This window comes from Lingula anatina, chromosome 2 (assembly GCF_051362555.1).
Source record: "Lingula anatina isolate TDL-2025a chromosome 2, LinAna3.0, whole genome shotgun sequence".
NCBI classification, from domain to species: domain Eukaryota; kingdom Metazoa; phylum Brachiopoda; class Lingulata; order Lingulida; family Lingulidae; genus Lingula; species Lingula anatina.
This window is the reverse complement of record NC_141768.1, coordinates 14313631-14338246: the sequence shown is the minus strand read 5'-3', so window position 1 is coordinate 14338246 and position 24616 is coordinate 14313631. Positions and strand designations below refer to the sequence as shown.

The 24616-nt window shown below is 38.0% G+C and overlaps 2 protein-coding genes across 2 annotated transcripts in view; both read right to left on the bottom strand.

Moving 5' to 3' along the window:
* LOC106162666 (polycystin-1-like) overlaps window positions 1-9619 on the bottom strand; it is a 31113-nt gene extending 21494 nt beyond the window's left edge. Inside the window, exons 1-7 of the mRNA XM_087006557.1 lie at window positions 9573-9619; window positions 7597-7769; window positions 7197-7265; window positions 6186-6860; window positions 5292-5423; window positions 4882-5013; window positions 8-4529 (exon numbers count right to left, since the gene is read on the bottom strand). Of these exons, the coding sequence (XP_086862683.1) occupies window positions 8-4529; window positions 4882-5013; window positions 5292-5423; window positions 6186-6860; window positions 7197-7265; window positions 7597-7769; window positions 9573-9619 (5750 nt within the window). The remainder of the gene's footprint in view (window positions 1-7; window positions 4530-4881; window positions 5014-5291; window positions 5424-6185; window positions 6861-7196; window positions 7266-7596; window positions 7770-9572) is intronic.
* A 6439-nt stretch (window positions 9620-16058) lies between these two features.
* Window positions 16059-24258, bottom strand: LOC106162710 (uncharacterized). The gene is made up of 13 exons (XM_013540085.2): window positions 24129-24258; window positions 23241-23948; window positions 22444-22640; window positions 22016-22120; window positions 21603-21671; window positions 21073-21303; window positions 20618-20808; window positions 20224-20341; window positions 19872-19999; window positions 19173-19350; window positions 18745-18844; window positions 16972-18521; window positions 16059-16592 (listed from the first exon to the last, which is right to left on the bottom strand). The coding sequence occupies exons 2-13, from the start codon at window positions 23897-23899 to the stop codon at window positions 16480-16482; spliced, it is 3639 nt and encodes a 1212-aa protein (XP_013395539.2). The 5' UTR covers window positions 23900-23948; window positions 24129-24258; the 3' UTR covers window positions 16059-16479.
* Between the last annotated feature and the right edge of the window lie 358 nt (window positions 24259-24616).

Below are 24616 nucleotides of genomic sequence, written 5' to 3'. Positions count from 1 at the left end.
TATTCACCTAAACAGCATGTCAGTGCCAGTGTTGGTACTCCCCTTGAATGTTGTTTGCTTGCCAACTGGGAAGGCATTCACACAACACTCCAAGATTTCTATTCCACCAATTCTCTCCTGGATAATAAGGCTGACATTCTCACTCTGCTTACTGATCACATTATCTGCTGTTGTCATGACAACAAAGTTGCCCGGCGACTTAAATGAATATGTCACACTACTGGGGACAGTGCTGAGATGACTTCCATCTCCAAAATCCCAGCTGTATTTGACTTCAGTTCCACTTATCACAGTACTATGGAAAGAGATGGCTTCTCCCACAGCAGCATATTGTTTATCTGAGCTGACAGCAAGCCCAGATATTGGCTGTCGAACATACACTTTCACTGTTCTATCAAAGGTGTTGATTTCATTGGATGCATTCACTCGAAACTCAAATGTCCCCAGTTTATTAAATGTGTGTTGTATTTCTGGCACTGTAAATACTTTGGATGGAGAATAATCAGTGAGTTGAACATAATACTTTACTGTGCCAGCATGACTGTTAGTCACACGCACTGTGAACCGCACAGTCTGTCCTAAGGAAAAGTATGGCATAGGGGGAGATGTCTCAATGCTGATCCCATTGATAGGAATTTGAACTATCAAGGTGGCAATGGCAATGGCACTTTCCAATGGACTGGACACATGCACTTGTATGGTAAAATGACCCAATTGGGAACACACACGGGACATTCTAGAGGTGGTATCAAAAGGTAAAGGAATTGTGGTGGTGTTGTCTTGCAAATACCAAGCATACTGTACACTGCTGCCTCCAGTGGTAAATTCTGCCTGAAAGGTTGCTCTGTGCATGTACTTCACAGCTAAAAAGTGTGGAACAATTTTGAGCCCGGAAAAATGAGTGAAAACTTCCACCATCAAGTCTGCCTCCTTGGAGTTCAGATGACCTTGACCTGCACAGGTCACCTGGTACTGTCCAATGGAAGTAAACATGAAAGTCAAAACATCTCCTGTATGTTGTCCAAGTGTAGTCCCAGCTTTTCGTACTGTCCAAGTAAAAACCACACCTATTTTCACTGGTGAAGAATTGGCATAGAAAGTCACATTGTCCCCTACTCCAGCATATTTACCATCCTTTAATGTGCTGTTGATGGAAACAGATGTCAAAGACTCAAAGACACCTACAGTCAACAACTTAGATTCGCTGCTCACATAATTATATGCTGTCACATTCACTGTGTACACCCCACTCAAATTATATGAATATACTATCTTATTCAGTTGGTGTGATTCAATCTCCTGGCATAAGTCACAATACTGCCATTTGTACTGTACATCTGTTCCCTGTGTGACACTAGCACTCAACTCCAATTTGGCTCCAATCTGGACCATTCTATATACAGGCTTAGACACAACTGTAAGCCCAGCAATCTTATCCTGAATATAGACTTGTATCCATGCCACGGCTCTGCTGACTTGATTCTCTGCCATAACCGTTGCATTAAAAACGCCAGGTATACTGAACGTATGATTCATGGCACGTCCTCTTAGAAGTGGCACAGGTCTGATATCATTAAAGTCCCAAGTGAAGGTAATGTCAGTCCCTTGCTGGAGCATGGCAGTGAACTCATACTGCTGATGCATAGTCAGATGATTTGAACTTGGACCAGTCTGGACAACCCTAAGACCACTGACTGGCTCTAAGACTTTCACGTCTACAGTAGCAATTTTTTCATTGATCTCATTAAAAACACGGAGATGAATTTTATGAATACCAGGTTTATCAAAGTTAACCACATACCATTCTGAAGATGGACTTTCCACAACCTTTCTATCATACTTCCATATAAACCTTTGCCCAAACCCTCCAGTAACAGTTACAGAGATGTTGGCTTCTGCTGTTCCTAATGCTTCCAAAGAAAAGGGTCCTTCAGCCTTCAGAATAACTGACTGTATTGGATCCTGAACACAAACAGCCCATGAACGAGACACATTGGTAAAATTACTGGTTACATTCAAAGTGACTACATATGATCCTGGTGCATTATAAGAATGGTTTGTATTAAGAAATCCTATGCCATTAACATGATTTCCATCCCCAAAGTCCCAGTGGTAGAACAGGTCTATTGGAGAATGGTGAACAATGTTGGCTGTGATGTTGACTGAACCAGGGGGTACAACACACGATGGCGATGTTTCAATTTCTACAATCTGTAGAGAATTCCCACCAATAACATACACAGTTATATTGCTCCTCTCCCAACTTACATCATTAGAAACATTCACAAACACAGAATAGGATCCCAGGGTAGAAAACTGGTGGGAAAAAGTTGAATTTTGTGATACAGATGGTGGAGACCCATCCGGTAATTGAAATTCGAATGTTGGATTGCTCCCTGAAATAACTGTGGCAGAAATAACAGTTGTGTCACCAAGCAATGTCGGGCTATTGGAACCAAGCCACAACCCCTTGACTGGTTCTTGAATACCAACTTTAACGGAACCTGTGACAAAACTGACACCATTGTATGCTGTCACTGTGATATTGTATGTCCCCTTCACACTGAAAGTGGTTGAAGCTGTGTTACTGGAAGTTGATATTGTTGGCTGTGTACCAAAAGTGAAATTATATTGAACGTTCTGAAGGTTTCCCATGGGAGTGACACTAACAGAAACAGGATCATTTACCAAATATACATATGAAGGAGTTGCTATGTCAAGTCCAGTCAGTCTATCAATGACTTCTATGTTATGTGTTGCAGACACAGTCTTTAACCCATCAGATATGTAAACAATTACAGTGAAATTTCCTGATACAGGAAAAAGGTATGACACACTGGGATACATGGCAATGGCACTGTTCGAAGAAAATGATACCTCAGATCTATTTCCACTTCCTAAATCCCACATCACACTGAAATTGGTATAGGCATTCACTGTTACTTCACAAATAAAAGTCACATTATCCCCAGTGGCTGCCAATGTTGGTGCTGCTTGAAATACAAGATTCTTTGGTTCTGCGTGTATAAAAATATCTACTGTGTAAGACTGATTCATCCAGCTAATTTGATTAGATGCATTCACATGGATTACCTGAGCACCAAAACTTGAAAATTTTAACTGTACAGACTGTCCTGTTCCAACTACACCTATGCCATCTATGGTCCAAATGTAGCTAACACTGCTGCCAGTGGTAATCTGAGCTTCAAATACCTCAGTTACATTTGGCACAACATCTCTGGTGTTCTGTCGAGAAACCTGAAGCCCTTGAACTTTGTCTTCAACTTCTATGTCAACTGAGTATACATGAGAACTAATACTGTTTTTTGCTGTCACTTTTATTCTAGTAGGTGTAATGAATGATAATTGTCTGGCAGTAAAAGACTGAGTGCCAGATGAAGCAATACAATCTACATGGGAAGATAGAGCACTTGGACAATGGGATCCAAAGCTGCTCAAAATGCCATCTATGGACCAGTTGGCTGTGATATTAGATCCAGCATCAACTTTGAAGAGATAATAATTTGGAGCGTTTCTTTCAACAACAACAGTCCCATTTGAATTTAATGATATTCCTGGTTGACTATGTAAAGGCTGCACCAATCTGAAGTTGACAATGTTTTCTTGAATGTCTATTATACAAGAATGGTTGATGCTGGAGAGACCATTACGGAGACTGACCCCTACTGATTGCATACCTCCAGAAAAGTTAGAAGCCTTTCTAAGAACTACAGGTGCCTGGTGTATAGCAAGTTCTTCATACATGGCTCTCACAAAACTCACATGTCCATCCTTCCATTCTGCATTTGTTCTAAAATGCTGAGGTGCTCCATTTATGTTTGTCCACTCCACAGATTGCCCTGCAACACTCAGACTACTTTGTTGCCAAATGGAAGAGGTTTCAGTCTCACTTTTTATCAAGCTAATGCTATAATCGTGCTCAAATCCCAGAACATCTCCAGATTTCACTTCTAGTGATTGTGCTGCCACCTGGAAATGACCCTTACTACCTGGGTTCAAGGCCAAAACTGTTTCTCCAATTAGTTTGTAAAATGGTTGATCTCCATGAAAACGAAATGATGGAGGTGAAGCTGCGGCACGCCTGTGCCTGCGTTCATAGGAAGAGTGTATTGATGAAAGGTGTGTATGTGATGATATGGATGGGTTGATTTTGGCACTGAAAATATCTACATTGGATGAAGCATAACGGACGGTGGTCCCAACTATGCTTGTATTCTGTTTGGAAGCCCATAATTTATTTAATAAAATGTCTCTATATAATTCTCTGTAGGATGATCGCTTTTCTCTCAATTTTTGAACACCTGCATCACCAGCTGCTCTTTTTCCAATATTATGGCTACCAGTGCAAGAAGCCACTCCTGAGACTGTTATGCAGCTACAAGGCTCCATGGCTGGCTTACAAGTCTGAGACAAGGGGCAGTACTGTGTTCCAACAGAGCAGTTGGAGCTGGCTTGAGATGTGCAGGAGGGGGGAGATACAACACAGGCAGCATATGGTGTATCACAGCCTAAAAAATAATGGGGAAATACAAGTGTATAACAGGACATGTTGACTGATCAAAGCACTGAATCCAAGTGGCATGCCTTTTTCACCACCTTTGGGTTAGGAAAGTTGATATGTTGTGATTTTCTGTTTGGAGAAATTCCATCTAATCATACCTAATTAAAAAAGATAATGCTAGCATGAGCCAATAGATTAAGAATAAACTCAAACTTGATCACTCACTAGTATAATTAAGTGTACAAAAAAGCCAAACAGCAAAAAAAAAAAAAAAATGAAGGATAGTAAAAACAATCTTCAGTTCATTACTGTCAAGTTGCAACTGAATTATATTATCATTTCGACTCTGCACCACTTACCAGCTGGTATTAAAGTCTGCCCAGTTGGACAGCTTGGTCTATATACCTGGAGATGGAGCCTAGTTGCCATAGTTACCCTTTCTACATAAAATTCCCAATTCCTTAATTTTCCATTTGACTGAAACCAGTATCCTAAAACACGAGGTTTGTTAAAATTGCTTGAAAATAAAAACTGTTCTTAAATATAATCAAACATTATTTTAAAATAGTTGCCAACTACTTAGTTTTCCTTTTTTCATGAATGAGGACATTTGTAATATAAATGATAAAAAATGTAACACACAACCCAAACCTACATGTACATGTAGTTGAAAAGTTAACAAGGAACATAAAAAGATTCATTACAGATGCACAGCAGGCTACAGAAACTTTGCACAAAAAGTACAGTTTGGGGGAGTATCAGTAATTACCTGGGAAAATAGTAACAGTTTTAGGAAGCATGGTGACTTGCTTAGTTGTACCACTCAGGACCTGCACTTGACTCACTACATCCTCAAACACTGCTGTCCCTATGACATAGGTGGCAGCACTGGTAGAGGTTACTGAAATGGACAAATACAGTTTACAGTTCGGCTTAATATGTATATTTGTACCATAATTGGTGGAATCTTCTGTAAATGAAACTAAGTACTGTGACGTAGGTACACACACGTCATACGGTGATAAAGTATCATACGGTGATAAAGCTTTTAAATTTGCAGCACCAAAAGAATGGAAAATTTTACCCATCAGTCTTAGACAAATTGTGGACCCTGGACATTTTAAAAAGTAACTAAAAACCCACCTTTTTAAACAATATTATCTTTAAATTCTTGAAAAAACACTTCTTAAGAAAAACTGTTCTTAGTCATAGTTTTAAATTTCCCCTTTTTTATCCATTTTATATATCCTTTCATCTTATAACCATTAGCAATATTTTTCTTTCAATTTGAATTTTATAATTTTTGTAAAGTCTACTGAACACATGTTGGATTTTAGACTATAAATAAATATTATTATTATTATTATTATTATTACATGTCAGAACTTGATGGATGACACTGATATGTTGTAATAGTGGCAATAAATATTAAATGACACCATACCAAATTATCATTTCTCATGTCACATATTTCAGCTAGGTTATTTGAGCTAGAAAACTATACAAAGCATGAACTAAAATAAAGTTGTTTTCTTCTTTTATGGCCACAAGACATATTTTAGAAACCTTGACATGTTGTATATTTTTTTGCAGTGAACAATGTATAAAATATAGAATAAAACCCCTTTTAAATTCCTAGCTGTCTATTGAGCCAACTACTTACTTCCCAGGTCAGTCCCATCTCTGCTCCAAGTCACCCCAACATGACTTCCTCTGCCCACTGTCAACCTAATGTCAATGTCACTGGCTGCTGTGGCAGCTGCAGGACATGTCAAAAATGTGTCTCTGATAGTGTCAAATACCTCCACCATGGTCCAGGCAGTGACATCTGACCCTGCTGTGACCAAAGTGACAGTGACATTGTAATGCCCTGGTACGAGGTAATAGTGCCACAAAGTAGTGTTCTGGGACACAAAAATGTCACTGCTGTCACCAAAGTGCCACTGATATTCCACAACTTGACTGATGTTTGTCTTGACAGTAAAAGCCACATCATCCTGCAGACTCAAAGCCCTTCCTCCTGCAATATCCACCACTATATACAACAAGACTTGTTTTGTGCCCCCAACATATAGTTTGCTGCAGAAATTATCTCCGCTATTTGGTTCAGGGCTATGAATCAGATCAGGACACAGGCATCCTGAGAGAGTGGTCAGATGGCCACACAGGCACTGATCAGTGTTGACCACAGTCCAATGGGTAGCTCCCTGGTCATAGCAATGGATCTCACACCCAATGGTCACTGGTTGGTCAATGATGGAGTCCAGTGAGGTGAAGTGGACAAGATCAGTGACAGAAGATGTTGAGTTCAACAGGCAGGAGAGGAAGTCAGAATTACCTGGAAGTGGAAATGGAAATAAAATTACAAGAAACAATGTTACAATGATATCATTTGCTGCATCTGTTTTATTTTGTTGGTTTTTTAAAATAAAATACAAAATGCTGTTCCTTTAAAAACAGTTACATAATTTTCTCAATTACAATATAAAAAACAAGTTTGTCTGAAAATAGAAATACAATCATTCAAGAAATATTCATATTTCATACTGATTAGTTTTAATTGTCATTCTTTCAGTAATGAAATATCCATTTTTTAATATCAAATCAACACTTTTAAGCATTTAAAAATGCTGATGGTGAGAACATCAGATATTACACCTCAGCTTCCACTCACCACAATTGCCTGTAAACTGGTCTGGATTTGGCGATGGTGCACATGTGGCCCGCTTCTTCCTAATGGCTTCTAAAATAGATAAAGAATAATGAGATGTTTTGAAATTATTTTAATTACCATAGTTCCTGTACTTTCTACAGTATACAAAACTGGAAAAGCAAAAGCAACAGTAAAGAATGAAGGAATTAAGCAAATAACAAATACCTAAATTGCTTTGGAGAGTTCTGATAATCCTGGCAACCAGCAGTGTGATAAATTTAATAACAGTACATACTTTGGAAGTTTGGATATACCCAGTACATACAATCACTGTAAAAAAAATCTGCCATCTATCTTCAATATTTAGGTGGTTTTTATATTTTGTGATTGGTTCTTTGCAAGGATTAAAATAAGTCCCTACCACATATAAATTCCTCATCCTTCACTTGAGTCAGTAGTTTCTTGTCTAATTTGTCTGGACTGAAGCACTTTATTCCAGCCAAGTTGTGGACAGTAACGACTGACAAGCTGTCCAGCCATTTCTTTAACCACAACAAGTGACAATCACAGTGCCATGGATTATTGCTCAAATCTCTAAAATGAAAATGAAAAGTAAAGGATGTTTTATTAGTTTTCAAATTTTCCCTTTTCATTTGACAGGGAATGTGCTTTATGTAGTATATAATTATACCTATATTCTACATTTATTTGCAACAGACTCCACAAAATTTGACAGAAAGTAAGACCTAAAAAGTCAATAGATTAACAGACTCTCACTGGCCAAAGACACAAAACAAGAAAAGTACTAAATCTGCAAAAAATCTTTCACCAAATGCCTACTTAACAATTGTCAAACAACAAAATCAAAATCATCAATTATTATACTCTAGAGACACAGTTGCTAGATGGAGCTTCAACACTTAGAAATTACAATTAGTTCTTATCTCTCCCTGGCTTTATCAAGTCCTGATACCTAAGGTGTGCAAAAACAAAATTTACAATTAGGCTAAAGTCAGCTTATCTTCTGGTAAACACAGTGAGCTGCCTAAGCTTGAGTCAATCTGGTGCGAGACAGACAACCAGCCTAATTGACACATAACTGTTTTTACAGGTAGCTAAGTGTGTTACACTCTGTAGTCATGATCCACAAGAGCTATTGTAACATACATTGTACACCCGAACATAAATAAATCTGTGTAAAATCAAAGATCCTTAATATAAGAAAACTACCTTTTTTTTTAGAAAAAAGTCATCCCAAGCCTTTTTGGTTTTAGTGGAAATCTAATAAGAATAAAAACAGTCACCCTTATGTTAAAGCAAAAAGAAATACTTTTAAGAAGACAGTGGACTACTGTGATAGAGGTTAGCAAGAAATTACAGTGATGTTATTTAGGGTTCAATCAAATACAGCATTATATCTCTTCCCTGTGGATCTGTTTACTCAAGTGATATGTGTGTTGGATATCAAAATATGTGCTCGTCTTTATAACATTCAGGTACAAGTTATATACAAAACCTGATACCATATCACTACAATTATTTAGTTTTATCTTTACAACCATGATTTGCAATTTTTTAAACTATAGAAAGTCTAGACATCCCAAGAAGTTTCTTGGGGTAGATAAAATTTGCAATATATATTTACAGTTTGAGCCAAAAGACATGCTTTTCATATGGGTAGACTTGATGACTTTAAAATACCAGATCATATTTCAACAATCTAACTACCTGTACAATGACTCACTTTTCTTCATGTTGCTTTTCAGTACATTCATTCTGGGTATCGTACATCATTTTAGTGGCAACATTTCTAAGTTATAGGGACGGTAGACCAGAGTATTCTAAATGGAATTAATACAGTACATGTATGTTATGGTGCAGATTCTGATAAGGAAGTAGGGGACAAACGTCAGTAGTCTGTGGTTTGATTAGGGTTAGATGTGCATGTACACCTATGAGGACACTTTAGTTAAATTGAGGTTAAGCTGATCGCCTCATGTGGCTTGCATTTTTGTGAGTTCATTTTTGTTTCTAGAACGCTAAGGGAATCCATAAAACTGGTATCTTTTGTGTGTGCATGGATCGTTTTAATAATTACCGGGAAAAAAATTTGCTCTCCTGGTATGTGAAGTAAGACTTAAAACCAAGTCGATATTTAAGTCGAGTTCTCGTCTATGAACACACATACGTGCTTTATTAACCTCCTTAACATCAATAAAAAATTGGGTTCGTCAACGAAGGCACGCGTGAAAACAGTAACATCTTTCAGACTATAGTACGTTATATTTTCTTTTCACATTTCTAAGGCAAAATCAATTCCACTTCTACAAAAACAACAGCAAAGAGGTGACTTTTAGCAAGCATGTAAAACACACAATTTAATGGTACTTGACTAACCGTGGCCGAACGTTCTTACGCCGAAAACGCATCTCCCGCAAACGCATTTAATTGGGTCACAAGATAATATCAAACCTTAGTACGTGGTGCTGCCCTCTATCTCACGGAGACAACAGGGAGAACGAAAGTGCTTGTTTCAAAATCGAAGTAGGTATCAAGAAAATTTGTTTTCAGAGCCTTCAAAAATAAGGAATAGAATTGATTTAGCATATATGTACCAAGATATTAGACGCCCTATTCACACTATGGTATAATATTTTTCTAAATTAAGATTATATTAAATACTGAAGTAAATTTAAAGAAATGTTATTTTAAAAAAATTTAATAATAAATAAAAATAAAATCCCTGATGGTTCATGAAAAATAACAATTCATCTGAGAACTTTCAACATATTTTGAAAGGTTATCTCTGAATCAATTAAGCACACTAAACAGTAAACTCTCGATATTAACCTGAAAGGCAAAGGCGTGCAGGACGATTTTTGTTTTTCATTAATATAAAACGCATTTTGTAATTGGTAAACTTTAGGGGTCTATTTAAATGAAATACGTCATGTTTAAAACATCAAACTCCATCATCAGAAGTAAAATAAAAAAAAATAGCACCAGATCACACTTGTAGTCAGTAAGGGCGAGAGATAGGCCTAATAATCTTAACTTTTCATTTTAAATAGAATGAAATCTCTGCGCCACCAAAATTGAAAAAAGCATTGATATACAGAAAACGTCTTCTACAGTTTTTTTTTTAAGCAATGGATATGGTGGAGTTGACCTGAGGCAATAAGGCCCACCGAAATTAAACTCTGTTTCATGTAATGTTTTGCACCAATAATTTGTCCCCTTGCTCTGTCAAAAACATTTACGTTCTCGCCATGTCCATGTAGGCCTACACACTATCTTTCGGTACTTTTTATTTTTCTTATTGGAACGTGACATGGAAAATGATTATAAGAAAAAGTGACCATAAGAAGGTTCGATTCCCTAGTGCATTACAGGCAATTTGCTGTGCATATGTAGTCTAAACTGAACCAATAACAGATTCACTGGACGTCGATCGACCTGGAGGTTTTTCACGCAGACAAGGTGAATAGATGCGATATTTACCTAAACATCCCTGGGGTCCGCTGGAGTCCCTGGCATTTTCAGCTTTTAAAATATTTTTTGTTCTTTTTTAAATTAACTTTCACGGAAGACAAATTGATCCACGCCTTTTGACCTTAGGATATGTCTATTTGTGGAATGCCGTCTAAGACTAAATTCTGCATGGAATCCAAATAAGACAACAGGTTTTATTTATATAGGATTTCTATTATAGGCTTATCGGTTTCTGTTTACTATCAATATTTGCAAATTAAGCAAAATCAATTAAATCAGTTGTTTGAAATGCGAGGTCTTGCTAATATTTGTGCAGACGCTATTTCGAACTGGCATGAAATAAAGTTTAATAAAGGTAAAACTGAAACTTTATATAAACTAGATCCCGGAATCATCCGAGATACATGTAGCCGAAATCGAGCTTCGGCACTGCATGACGCCATACGAAACTAACAAGCTTACAAGAATCCGGTGGGGTTAATTATGTCTCAAATTCTATGCACTGCAAATTTCTTTTAGGAAGCAATACAAAATGACATCCAAAACATATTGTGCAATACGATTGTTGTTCGACGGAAGTTAAGAGGAAAACCACCAGAAAAATAGCAGTTGATAAATTCGGTCGTCTTTTATTCGTTGTCGCACAGTGCTTGTTGGTCTGCCATTATTTCTGACTCCACTCTCGTCTTAATCTCGAAGCTATCTCGGATAATTCCACTATTATCACTATAGTAAACGCCTCTGCACACGTTTTCTGTTCACTTTCCGCAAGTTTTTTTGGACTCGGTGCATCTAGTGATATCAGTACAATACAACTATTAGTATTTAAATTCTATAGAGAAAGTTGAAACACCTTGTTTGTGTAAAGGACAAAAAGTTATCATGCAGAAAGGTGGACATTACAGGGAAGTTCTTGAGTATAAAAAAAAACGATATACATACTGTCTTTCAGTAATAAGTAGGCGCCAAATATTGCAAGAAAATTAATCAAAAGAGATTGATTAGTTTGGCCGACCAGTTCATTTGACATGTCAAATATTTGACCTGCGAGTTCTTATTCAACATTATCAAGTAGACTGGGCATTTTTTTCTTTGACATGAACCGCAAGGGACTTTTATCTCAGCAAATTACAAGTTCTTCCATTTCTAGAATTACCACGGACATTAAAAGTTGTTCGTTTATAATCTGTAAACCACAACCACATGAAAAAGTTGAAACACCTTGTTTGTGTAACGGACAAACGATTATCATGCAGAAAGGCGGACATTACATGAAAGTTCTTGAGTATTCAAATAAAATGTCATACATACCGTCTTTCAATAATAAGTAGGCGCCATTTAAAGTTGTTCTTTTATAATCTGTCAACCAGAACCACATGGCGATATTTTGTAAGTCAGATTAATTTTTAGTTTTTGGAATAACAGAATTATTTAAACATGATAAGAACGTCATATTTATCAGATGGATCAAATGCACCAAATCATACAATTTAAAACTAAAACATCAATTGCCCCCCAAAAAGCACACACAGTGCTTCTTTAGTAAAATGTAAAAAATGGTGCTTTGCACTCTTTGACCTTTACGATCATGGTCTGATTAATCGTTATTTAGAAATCGCTTCAGAAATCACGGTAAATTACACGGTGCCTTTTTTATACACCACCCAGGTTGATGTGGCCAAATAGCTCTTGGTCAAAGAAATACTAAAAAGTTGCGTTTGAATCATGAGGTATACATGAGTAAATTTCCGGTGGCAGACACGCTCGATATGCTGAAGAATCAGTGCCCAGCAACTTCCAAACATAAACCACTTTAAAGGGGGTTACATTGTGCAGTGTGTCAGTATATGATAACGTTTTTTTAATTTCTCTTAGTAGCAATTAATGATGGGCAGCTTCATTTTCTGTGTCTTGTCATCAGATATGTACAGTTTCTTGATCAAAATTATGCAATATTAACTACGACAAACTGTTAAAAAAGTCCGATGGGGACAATTTAGAAATTGTACATGTTGCCAAAATAGATGTGTTTTCCACTGATACCTGCCAAATAAAATGAAACTGTTCAAAATTATTTTCAAAGGGGACAACATCTTAATTATTCGAAATTCACGAATGACAGATACGATGACTTATGAAGTATATTTTTAATGAAGTTTTTGTCATTGTGGAACCGGCTATTTGCACGACCTAATTATTCTCATGTCGCCCCCTTACTAACCCGTTATGATTTTTTTTTTATTTCAACATATCATTTAAATATGTATTGAAATGGAAATCTGTTGAGCAAACTGATATTTGCTACTTTTCATTCCCGTTTATCATCAGACGTACATGTTCTTATTTTGGTGTGAAACGTGTAGTTGCTGAAACCGATTTCATCAAAACACGGCGAATTCGTCTTAAAGACTGTTAGTCTTGCTAGCCTCGATCCAAAAAAAAACAAAAAAAAAACAGCAATAGTCCATTTAATTGTGAATGTCAATAGTCTATTTAATTGTGAATGTTCGACCTATTTTACTAAAGGTAGAAAATGGCTAATTTTTAGTGCGACCGTTGCTTCATCTAAATAAGCTACTTTTGATGTATCTCGGGTAGAAACAGAAATAAAATTCGTTTTTTTGGGGGGGGGGGATTTCAGAGTAAATTATATATGAAACCGCACTCAGTGACCAATGTAGATATTTGACAGTTGAATACTTTACTCCTGTTTTAATGCGTTACTTATCAACTGTCTTTCATATAAATGTATCACAAGTGAAATTGTTTACGTCTATCGAATTAAGAATGAGAGATGCAATTGAAAAAATATTATTTACTTACACAATGTAAAAGTGCAATAATTCTTTATCAATTTTGAAGTATTTTCAACATGAATAAGAACATAATTCACTGTTTTCTAATGGCAAGGGATATTTCTGCCACATTGACAAATTTTTGTATTCTCTACTTGTAATTATCTCTTTTGTGGTATACAGATACTGTATTTTCAGTACAAAACAATGGCAAATCGCTTGTCATCGATAAACAATCATTACTTCAAAGTTGGGATGTATTAATTTGGATATTTTACAACGAAAACAAACAAACAAATAAATCAGTATAGGAAAATGGCCACTCTGTTGGATTCAGTAGCCGCTTTGGAAAAATGCTAAATATCTGGAAAACCGAAGATGGCCTCAAGCTTTGTAATCAGTGCGAATATGGTCATGGAATGTGCATTGTAGCTATTTTCAATTATATTCAATGTCTACTTTTAAAAAGAACTTAATGCTTATATTTTAATCAGCTGTCTTGTGTTATGCGTGCATATTTATCATAATATTTATCACCTATTTATTTGTTCCGTTTTTGGTGAGGGAGGGGGGATTGACTGTGTAAAGAATAATTTCCAGCAGTGTGACATATAATAAAAGATAACTTTGATATATTTCTTCATACATATCAGTGAACTGTAAATATAACCCTCGTGGTGATGTCTGCACACTGATACTAATCCAGATTATTCTCCACAAACTAATACATCAGCTGTCGGAAATGCGCTTATTAATAACGCAGTCTATAGAGTCATACTCGAGGAGCATATTTTCAATATCACAGCGCTGCGCTGATTCCGTCCAAATAGATGTTTTGTGATGAATGGCTGTTTTACGAACGCGGTATTTCAGAGAGAGAGAGAGAGAGAGAGAGAATGAGGATGAAGGCTGGCGAACTAAGGACTATATGTCGAAATTGGAAGAAAAGCCTACTCGCATATCACAATATCAACAGAAACAGTTTAGTGTGAAAAAGGCTGCCATGGTTGTCGGCACAGATTAATATAGTGTTATCACAAATTACCTTTACAAATTACGTTTCTTATCTGCACACTATTAGAATATTTACATCAACGAACGTCTTGACCTTCGACATGACGCATAAATCCTATACTTTAGATGAAAAGTGTCAGGCAAAAACAATATTTACATATCAACACTATGTTAATAATCATTGCAACTGATATTTACAGCGGGGAGATGAACTGGGAAGGGGGGTATTTGAGCTGGTGGGGGGGGGGGCATAAAAACTCCAGAGCAGTATGTTATTTTACGCCTATAATAAAACATACGTAGCTGAGTAGTTTAGGGAGTATAATGAGTTTGTAGAAATTCTGCCATAGGTTACACAGTTGATATAACAGAAAAAAAAACGTTCTATTCCCAATGAGCGATACTTACATTCTGAAGATGACCTCGGTAGAGGGGAATTCTAGCGCAGAGGAGAGAGTGGTCAAACCGGCGAAAGAACAGTCGATGTCACACTGTCTGCCAGGCGTAACGTTACATTTGCAGGTGTCGGGGCAAGGCGTGCACAATGCCGAAACCACGGGTGTGATATAAGCACAAACAAAAGTAAATGTCAACACCCAAACCCATAAAAAAACCTTCCAGTCTTTCCCCGTAGACCCGTCGTTGCTTATATTCAGCCGGCGAAGGACATGGGTTTTCATAATCTGCAAACGTTTCTCGTTATTAACTTTGAGCATGAGCACGTTGTGGACGTCAACATGACGTAAATCAAACGTCTATGTCTGCTGTAAAGCGCATATGTATAATACGACATGTCGCAGCGAGCGCGCTCTAATGTCAATCTATGGCTGCAGGAAATGTCTTGCATGTAATGCTGCCTTATCTGTGCCTGTACACACGGCCAAGAGAAACGCAGGAATTAATGAAAACTTAGATCAATACCCGTTTGAATTCCCTGTCAATAGCTTGTCGAAATTCACCCTTGTGACGCGGCAACAAATTACTTTCTCATTGCCTGGCTTGACGTGAGTCGTTTTTCGTCTTGACAACATCTAAATCACGGCCTGTGATAAATTTCTAGAAAGCCGATATGATTTGCCAAGCGCTTAAATGATCTAATGAACCTTGAGAGAAACGTCGATAATTCTAGTGTCTGTATAATGTATTTTTGAAGTCTATCTATAAAACATGCCGAATGCTATTTGCACAATTCGTTTAACAGTCGCTGCGCCTTAGCTTAGTGAAAGGCTCCTTATAGCTATTGGTTGTGGTCTGATCAGTATTTCCATATTCAATAGAGTCGACCCATCATATTTGCTAAAAATATCTCCATTTATAATCGTCCATTACAACTCGCATGTCCCCGTAAGTGCGTACATTCAAGTGTCACTGGACTAGTACTGGTTCATGGAGCTCGTATGGCGAGTCTTTTGTTTTAGAATTGAACGGTTCTTTCATACGGTTCATAGTCGCGTATAATGAGCTAACTGTCACGCTTCATGACGTTTTTATGGTTATAGAACAGATTTATAATTACTTCTTTTTATATGTTTTCACAGAAATGGTGGATGTAATATGATATTAAACACGCTTTAACAATATGTACAATTGTAATTTTTTACGTACTTGGTGCTTGACAGTACATAGTGCATGATAGTTTCTGCTAAATAACAAGCTTCGCTAAGCATAATAAACTCTTGATTATAGAATCTCTTGTTTAATTAAGTGTACCAGGTGTTTCCCCTCGACTCTGCACCGATTTCATACGATGTAATATTCAACATGCCACGTTTTCCACTAATATTCCTGCTATTGTAGCACTTTTCATGTGCGTTTGACTGTGTTAGTTGTGCATGTAGTAAGACAGCAGTAATGCCAATGTACATGTATCCCCAGAGGACAGTAGTTATATCAATTATCGAGCAAAATAAGTCAGTGGCTGCTATCGTATTCCTATACTAATGAATAACTTAGTAACAAAATGTCTTACTTATTTCAAAATGAGTTCAGAAATTAAAAACTATTTAGTAAAATCCGCCGGCACGAAAGGATGTATCAGATATGGGAAAATTCGGCAAATGCTGCGCAGACTGGTTCATCCGCATTTGTAAAGCCATTTGCATGTTTCGGAAATCTTCTGAAAAAAAATGAATAAATAAATAAATTTATAGAGTAAAAACCAAAGAAATGATAAAATGACTTATAATTGGTGACGTGATTTTAATAAGATTATAAAAGTTATCCGTAAATGAGGAAATATTGAAATGTAATTATAACCCTCAAAACTATTTTGGTTAAAGAGTAAAAATCAATTGTATTCTTTTAAAGCGGTTGAAAAATTTAAAAGTGGAGCTAAATATTAATTCAAACACTGAACACAACCAAGACGTAAAAAGATACGGTGCAGAGCATATACGAGCCTTTTACTTGTAAAACTACCCATTATTTAAAGGAAGAATAGATAATGCCAACACTTTTTTAATAAGAAGTAAAACACGATGTCAAATAAATCTTACCTTCATTGTACTGAATGTCGTTCGAGACTTCTAAATTCATATGTGGCAGCGGTGGCGGTGGTGGCGGTGGCGGTGGCGGCGGCGGCGGTGGCGGCGGTGGCGGCGGAGGAGGGACACCTGGGGCCACATTTACAACTGCAACCTGTTGCGTTGCTATTGGTGGCGGTTGGGTTACGTTATTATCACTTCCTCTTGTTTTTCTGAAAAGAGTTTCTTCTAATTTCTTCCTCATATCTGCCACCAGGCTAACCGGTTTCACGGGTTGCAGCTGCCCAACTGTTTTACGTCGAAGAAGCGCTCTCTGATAAGCACTGTAGTCAAAATGTGTACTGCTACTATTCATTGCATCCACATCATCTACATCTCGGTTCGGTATTTGTTTCAGTACAGACTTCGCATCTTGGGTTATTCGACTGGCAGGAGACACGGACTCGGGACGTGCTGGGTCGACATTGGGTGCCAACAATGGCGCGGGACTGACTGTGCCTTCCCGTAGCTCCTCCACGGCTGTCTTAAGATAGGTCTCTTCCGCTGGGTCCATGTGACTGGGTACAGGAGGATGGACTACAGTTAATGGCACTGTTGGAGGCGGAGGCGGAGGTGGAGGTGGTGGTGGTGGCGGGACTGATGTTGTGACAGACACTGCTGCAGATGATGAACTTGACTCACCCCGGTGAACAGCAATTCCCAAAGGAGGTGGAGGTGGTGTCCAAGAAGGGGGTGGAGGGGTAGGGGGGCTCGTCGGCCCACCCGGGCTTGGCGTCGGAGAACGTGGACTTTTTGGCTTAGGTAACACGGGTGGAGGAATGCCTTTAGACCGCGTCCGTGTTTCCGTAGCCGCCGTTGATACTGCCAGCGAAAGTTGCCGTGGTTTTAAATCTGGAGAAGCTGTCTTTAGTTGCTTCAATTCTGTTGATTCTACAGACAAAGTTGTCGATACAGGAGACCCACTGGTTTTAGGAGATACGATCTTAGTCTCAGTTATTGCCACAGTTGTGGATGTAGTCTCGCCTGTTTCAGGAGATGGGACCGTGGAAAGTTTTATGTCTTTCGACTCAGTTCTGGTTACTGTAGGTCCTGGGGATCCTGCCGTCATAGTCACTGGAGATGCTATGGCGGAGGACGCTGATAAAGTATTAACCCCAAGAGGTACGTTATTATTGTCCTTAAACGTAACAATAGGGCGTGGTCGGTTGGTTCCGCCGCTCGGCACTGCACTGTCCTCTTGTGGGTACGAAATAACGACGCAAGTTGCTGCATCACTCTGTGGTCGAATTTCTAACGATACATCAGACTTGGGACTATCAGGTTGAGTTGAAGGAAACGCACTGACAGCAGGTAGAAGTCCAGTCATCTGTGAGCTCAGTGCGGCAGTCTGTAATTCACTTGGCCGAAAAGACACCGCGTCTGGAGATCCGGTTGGAGAAATGGATAGTAATCCGGTTGGTGAAGTGGATGGAGACGGTCCGTTTGTTGCTGACACTGTCGTCACTCTAGTACTGCTTGAAAACCCCTGCGACTCCTGGATGATCTTCATGGGTGTTTTTAGACTGCAATTATGGTAAAAAATAAGTACTCAACTATGAGAACTTTAATTCAAGAGTTTTTGGTATTGTCACTATTTGATATACTTTAGAGAAATTTATTTCCATCATGTTATCCATGTATTATTCAATATCGTTTACTGGGGATGGAGATGACCGGGGCAAGGGATATACGATCCTTAGTTATAATAGGACTAATATAAAGACGCGTCTAAAAAAGAACTCTTACCTGTTTAGATCGCTTACGTCTAATTCGTCGTCAGATTCTCTCTGCTGTGTAAGCACGGGTGCATCTTCGTTTTGATATGGGAGGGCAATAGGTGTTGGACCTGGGACAGAAAAATGTACTGCAATTTTCATACCGTAATGCTTTAGTATATACCTGCAAGTTATCGACGAGCTTTCGATGTATTAACGTAACAGAAACAGAATTTAGAGGTTTCCAAACAAAAATAGTCGAATTGAGTTGTGAAATTAAACAAAAAATAACTCGAATTATATTTTTATACAATTTAATATTTAAATTTCGAAACAGATATTATGAAATAAATTTGGTAAGTGGAAAGTCAGAAAAACGATGTTTAATCAAATAATATTGATAATATATGATAATAATTCAATACTATATTTAAGTACTCGTATATCTGTGGTACTTACGATTTTTTTGCAGGTATAAAAATGGGCTGACTCCCGGTGTGGCTCTTTCCAGCCGCGGTAGGAAGGAGGCATGATATTCAGGCTCTGGCTCCTTTAAGATAAACTCCCCCTGCAGCACTGGGTCTGGTAGGTCTTCCTCGTGGTTGTCTGACTTGTGCTTATCTTTTTGTTTCTTGTGCTAGATTATAAAGAGAGCAATTCTTATAGACAATTTTCTAGTGTAATTCACACTGTGTACATGTACTAACCTGTATTCCACAGTTCAATTTGCGGTATACTTAATAAGTAGTATAAGTTATTACTGTATCTATTCACCTTAATTCGAAACAGATATCGTACTTATTTATGTCTTCGCTTTCTATATTTTTGCAAATTTACTTATTGGTGTAACTCGTTTTGCACTATACACATGGCTATACCAAAACATCTATTTAGCTTGTCATAATAATTAGTCATATTATAATGTATACCGCCAGTCTGTTTCTAGTTTTGCCTCTTTTCATCCGTAGTAAAAATACACTGATAAAGGAAGTAATAAAAAGTAACTAGGAACTAAGTACCAACATTATTGTGATTGTGCCCAAACACGTAATTGTATGTCAATTAATACATTTATAATTTATGCAGAGAATAATGTTGTAATAATATAGGTGAAATAAATAAAATGCATTTAACTTTTAATCGTTTAGACAATGATACCTTTTCTTGTTTATGCTTTTGTTTTGGATGATCTTCTGAACCATGTGCATTCATCTTGAACTTCAAGGCTTCCTCATTTGACATTGCATGAACATCTAAGATTGTGGGGTCTTTCCCATTTATATAACCTGAAATCAAAAGATCAAGAGAAACAGTAAAATTACAAATTTTAGCGCTCGAGATAATTTTATATTTCCAATATACATGTACCTTTTACAAAGATGCATGATGGGAAAAATCAAAGTTAATGTTTGAGACGAAACCTTTCGTTGTGTGACAAAATCTTCAAGAACAAGCATGGAGACCTTTCAAAAACGCAACCTGTCACACCTAACACAGCGTATTATCGTACCTCTGGTCTTCTCCAATTCTTTCTCATCCAATATTACTCCACCAGTCAATGAACGGGCGAACATCCCACACTCTGGGTTACTACTTTGTATAGCCAGGATATAGGGACTGTCACCATCCTATTGATATCAATAAATAAAAGTTAATTTTGATGTTCAGCTAACACGCGCGTTTATAATAAATATTTGTGCATACATTATATCACTTATTAATTGGCCTGTACAAATATGTGGACAATAGCTCTATAGCCGCTCGCACACATACAGGCGCCCGTGACACATAGTCATACACAAGAAGAAAGCACATAGAAATTAAAACATGAGTAATAGGGTTCATTTTCTTTATCAACACCTTTCTTTTTTCTTTTTTCTATCTTAATTTATAGACCTACTCACATTGTCCTTGATATGTATGTCGATCCCGGCGTCTATCAGTACTTTCAGGGCCTCCACATGCCCGTGTTCTGCTGCGTCGTGAGCGGGCGTCCCTCCGGTCACGTCCACTAGCCACACACTGGACATGGCCACGGCCTGCTGAGGGATCTTCATGGCCAGCAATGTACGGAGAATCTCTACGTGATTCTGGGCTACAGTATGAATAAAAGACTTGTAATGTGGTAATATTTATATCAATATCATACATGTCACTCTCCGACTTATTTGATAAAGTTTTATAGTCCAGTTTCTAGTGCAAGTTTGGGATTTCACCTCAAGAAAGCTGGTTCCCTAAAAGACAGACTTTGAAATGTAAAAAAAAAGTTTCATTTCTTTGATTTTCCATGAAAAAACATTCATTGGCTTAAACAGCAAGTATACTTAAACCGTATTAAGAGAATTTTAAAGATATTTACCGGCAGCGAAGTGAAAGGGCGTGGCGCCGTCCTGTGCCTGAGACAGCAGCGCCCTCTGTCCCATTTTCTGGACAAGGTATTTGACTGTCTCGATATGTCCGCTCTGGGCTGCCGCATGAAGAAGGGTCATCTTTGCTTTGGTCAGTGTCCGAACGTCTCCATGGTGATTGACCAAGTGTTGCAAGCAGGACAGATGGCCCTCTTGTGCGGCATAATACATTGGTGTGGCCCCTGGTTTACATAAGAGCAACAAAACACATGTTAAGTAATCATTTAAAATTAAAATTACGTCTTACCATGACTTTATTTGAACGTGATTGCGGCTCCCCCCCAAATTCAACTGTGAATGTTTTACTTTGCATTTAGTTAAGTGGCTTCCAGATCTTAGTATTCACCAGGAACCATATGTTGTTATTTAATTTATACTGGTTTGTAATATTCTCCTCATTCTCTGACTGTAATGCACACATCCATTCAAAATAGAATACAAAAGCAAAAGACTTAATTAATCAACAAGAGGGTACTCTTACCAAAGTTATCCTGTGCATTGACAGCGTGTTTCCCAATTTTTGCAAGCGCCTGTGTGCAGGGCAAATCACCTGGTTAACGAAAAAGGATTCTGATAAAATTTTGATTAGTTCTCTTGTAATTAGAAGAATATCGTTCATAAACAAAGGGCGCATTCCCATAGATTTTAGATCGATCTATTCCTGTGGAGAGTCTCACTAGATTACTGTCAGATAATCCGGCTTAAATGTCCGTCCCGCCTACTACAAGCTGGAAGGGGGTAAAATTAACTTTCGTGCCCGCTCGGCTGACAGCTATTTAGCGTGAACCCCCAGGGAGTTAGGTCGATCTAGTTGGATCGATCTAATCTCTGGGAATGGGGTCAAAGACACACACTTATATACGTGTTATAACACAAAATTGCAATATTACTCACCTCTTGCAGCCGCTATGTGTATAGCCAAGGCCCCGTTATTAGCTTTCATCATACCCAACATTCTTCCAAATTTGTCTGAAAGCCACTCGACCATCGGTGCATGTCCTAATAAATAAATAACAACAGGTCGTATTTAAATAATGATGTTTGCGTTAGACCTTCTGTTTCGCAATAAGGTGTGGCTTAAATGTGAAATGTACATAAGTTTCTGTGTGGGCGTGGTATGGTTAGTTGATATGATGGTCAGCTTAGGCAATATGCGATTAATAACGAACTAAAATGCTAACAGTCCAGTATTTTATCAAAACACTAAAAGTCATAGGATATCCACGACATTTTAGATAATTTATAAGGTTGGACCAAAAGTATTTCGATCATTTGTCGTGCGTCAAGCACTTTTGAACAAAAAAAAAAAAAAAAAATCTTACCAATAATTGTTGCTAAGTGCAGGACAGTGAGTCCCAGTGCATCCCGGTCACACACCAGATCTAAGCGCCGATCTCTCTTGTACTGGATTATGTTCTTCAGTGTCTTAAAATGTCCAAACCTAGCTGCTTTATGAAGGCATGTTTCTCCTCGTTCATTCTTGGCACCCAGAGGAATGTGACTATTATTCAATAACCACCTGAAAAAGTATAAATCAAAATTTTCATTCAATTGAATGAATATTGCAAAACTTAAAATATCATGCAGGGTTACTTCAATAACGCGTAAAATTTAATACGTAATATTTTTTACCAAGAAAGAATGGAAAAAAGAAAACGTTTGTATTGTTTGCCAAAGTGATTGCGTTGTAGTAAATAGACTTTAGTCGCTTATGCCAGCTTTAAAGAAGAATCTGAAGTTTTTTAATAACTTTCCTCTACACTATGTATATTAAAATTGTATTTCTCAATAACAGATATTGAAGTGATATAGTAAAAAATCCGAATAAAAGAATGTGTCCCTGGTTGATTTGTTTAACTTTTTATGAGTATCTTATGGAAGTGTTTGATTTATTTAATTTACAAATATCATCTACAATCTGATATCGGGGGCTTCTAAAATAGTATACAAAATTAAAGGATGGGCGATACAATAATTTTGTAACCGACTACTTGCGCACCGTGTGGTCAGATAATAATTTTACCCGCGTCCCCGATGAATTTATCCAGTTATACTCTCATATTGAAAATCCACATTGTAAACCGAGCTGTATTTACAGGGTAAATGGAAAGGCTCTTACTTTAAGAAGTTGATCTGCCCGAGCTTGGCGCAGAGGTGAAGTGCTGTGTTACCCTGTTTGTCCACTAGACTAAACTGCCTCTGCGACATAATCCCCTTGAGCTGAACCAAGTCTCCGCTTAGTATTGCATCTCTGGCGGGGTGAGCCTCAGGGTGACTCTCAGACTTCATTACTGTAGACTCCGCCGTTGGGCTATCTCGGGGCTCTGACGTCGCTTTAAATAACCCCGGCTTGTCAATATTGGCAACTTTTGAAAAATCAAAGGAACTTGAAAATATTGGAATGTCGGGCCTGCCGTTCTCCAAACTATCGTCTGCTTCCTCTTCCGTTTTGGTACTTGTCCCAAAAGAGGGCTGTGACCCTGGGGATGACTGGTAACTGCCCGTGCTCCCATACCCCTCTGACAGTTGCGACGTCTCATGATCTTCTGGGGACAACACGTCGTTGTTTTCCGAGTCTTTTATTGGGTTTTCACTAGTAGGTATAACGCTGGCCGGGCCCTCAACGAATGACACCTTCTTTTGGAGTCCATTAGGACTTGTTTCTTGGGCGCCGTTTTGTTGGCCCACCGTGATGTTAGTTACATAGTTGTCGGTCGTAACAGTCTTCGTATTTATTTCTGCCGGGTGTCCCGGATCTATCACATCTACCCCTGGCATTATGACAACTGTGCTGTGTTCATCCGCGCATCCCGAAGTTCACTGGTACCTGCAACGTAACACCTAATCACTAAAACAACAAGAAGGCCACGCCTAGTTCATACATACACCTCTTTCGACAAGTCCAGCAAGATCAATGCCTTATCCCCCCCTTTTAAATTCTGCATGTATGCTGTGATATTTAGATCTTTTCCCTAGAATTTCAAATTAAATATAAGGTATACTTTACCAGCTGCGAATATCCGTTACTGATTCAACCTGTAGGGACGAGAATTTAGGTCGAGAATTTGACGTGTGTATACTGTTGGGTGTGTGCCTGGCTTAGACCCAGTCTATGTGTGTGCAGTTGGTAAACTTACACAAAAGAACACAATATAATAGAACTAGGCTGCACGGTTCGATGTGTTTACTTTATTGACGTGTTCGGGTCGTTTGTTTTCTATAAGGGATCATAACTGCCGACAATGGCCGTAATATTTGACGGTTAGACTCAAATTTGACTTGCATGTTTCACAATCAAAATTATGAAAAGTAAAACTGAAGTTGTTACATCTAATGTATAACAATAAGAAGTTTACCCGATGAGCGTTTTTCTGAATGTAGTTTTGCTCTCTCTGGAATAAAATGTATTCGTAAACTAGATTCTGTAATTCTACATGTGCATAAACGATGTATTAAACAGGAGACAGAAGATGCTCCAAAAACTCCACTACTAGT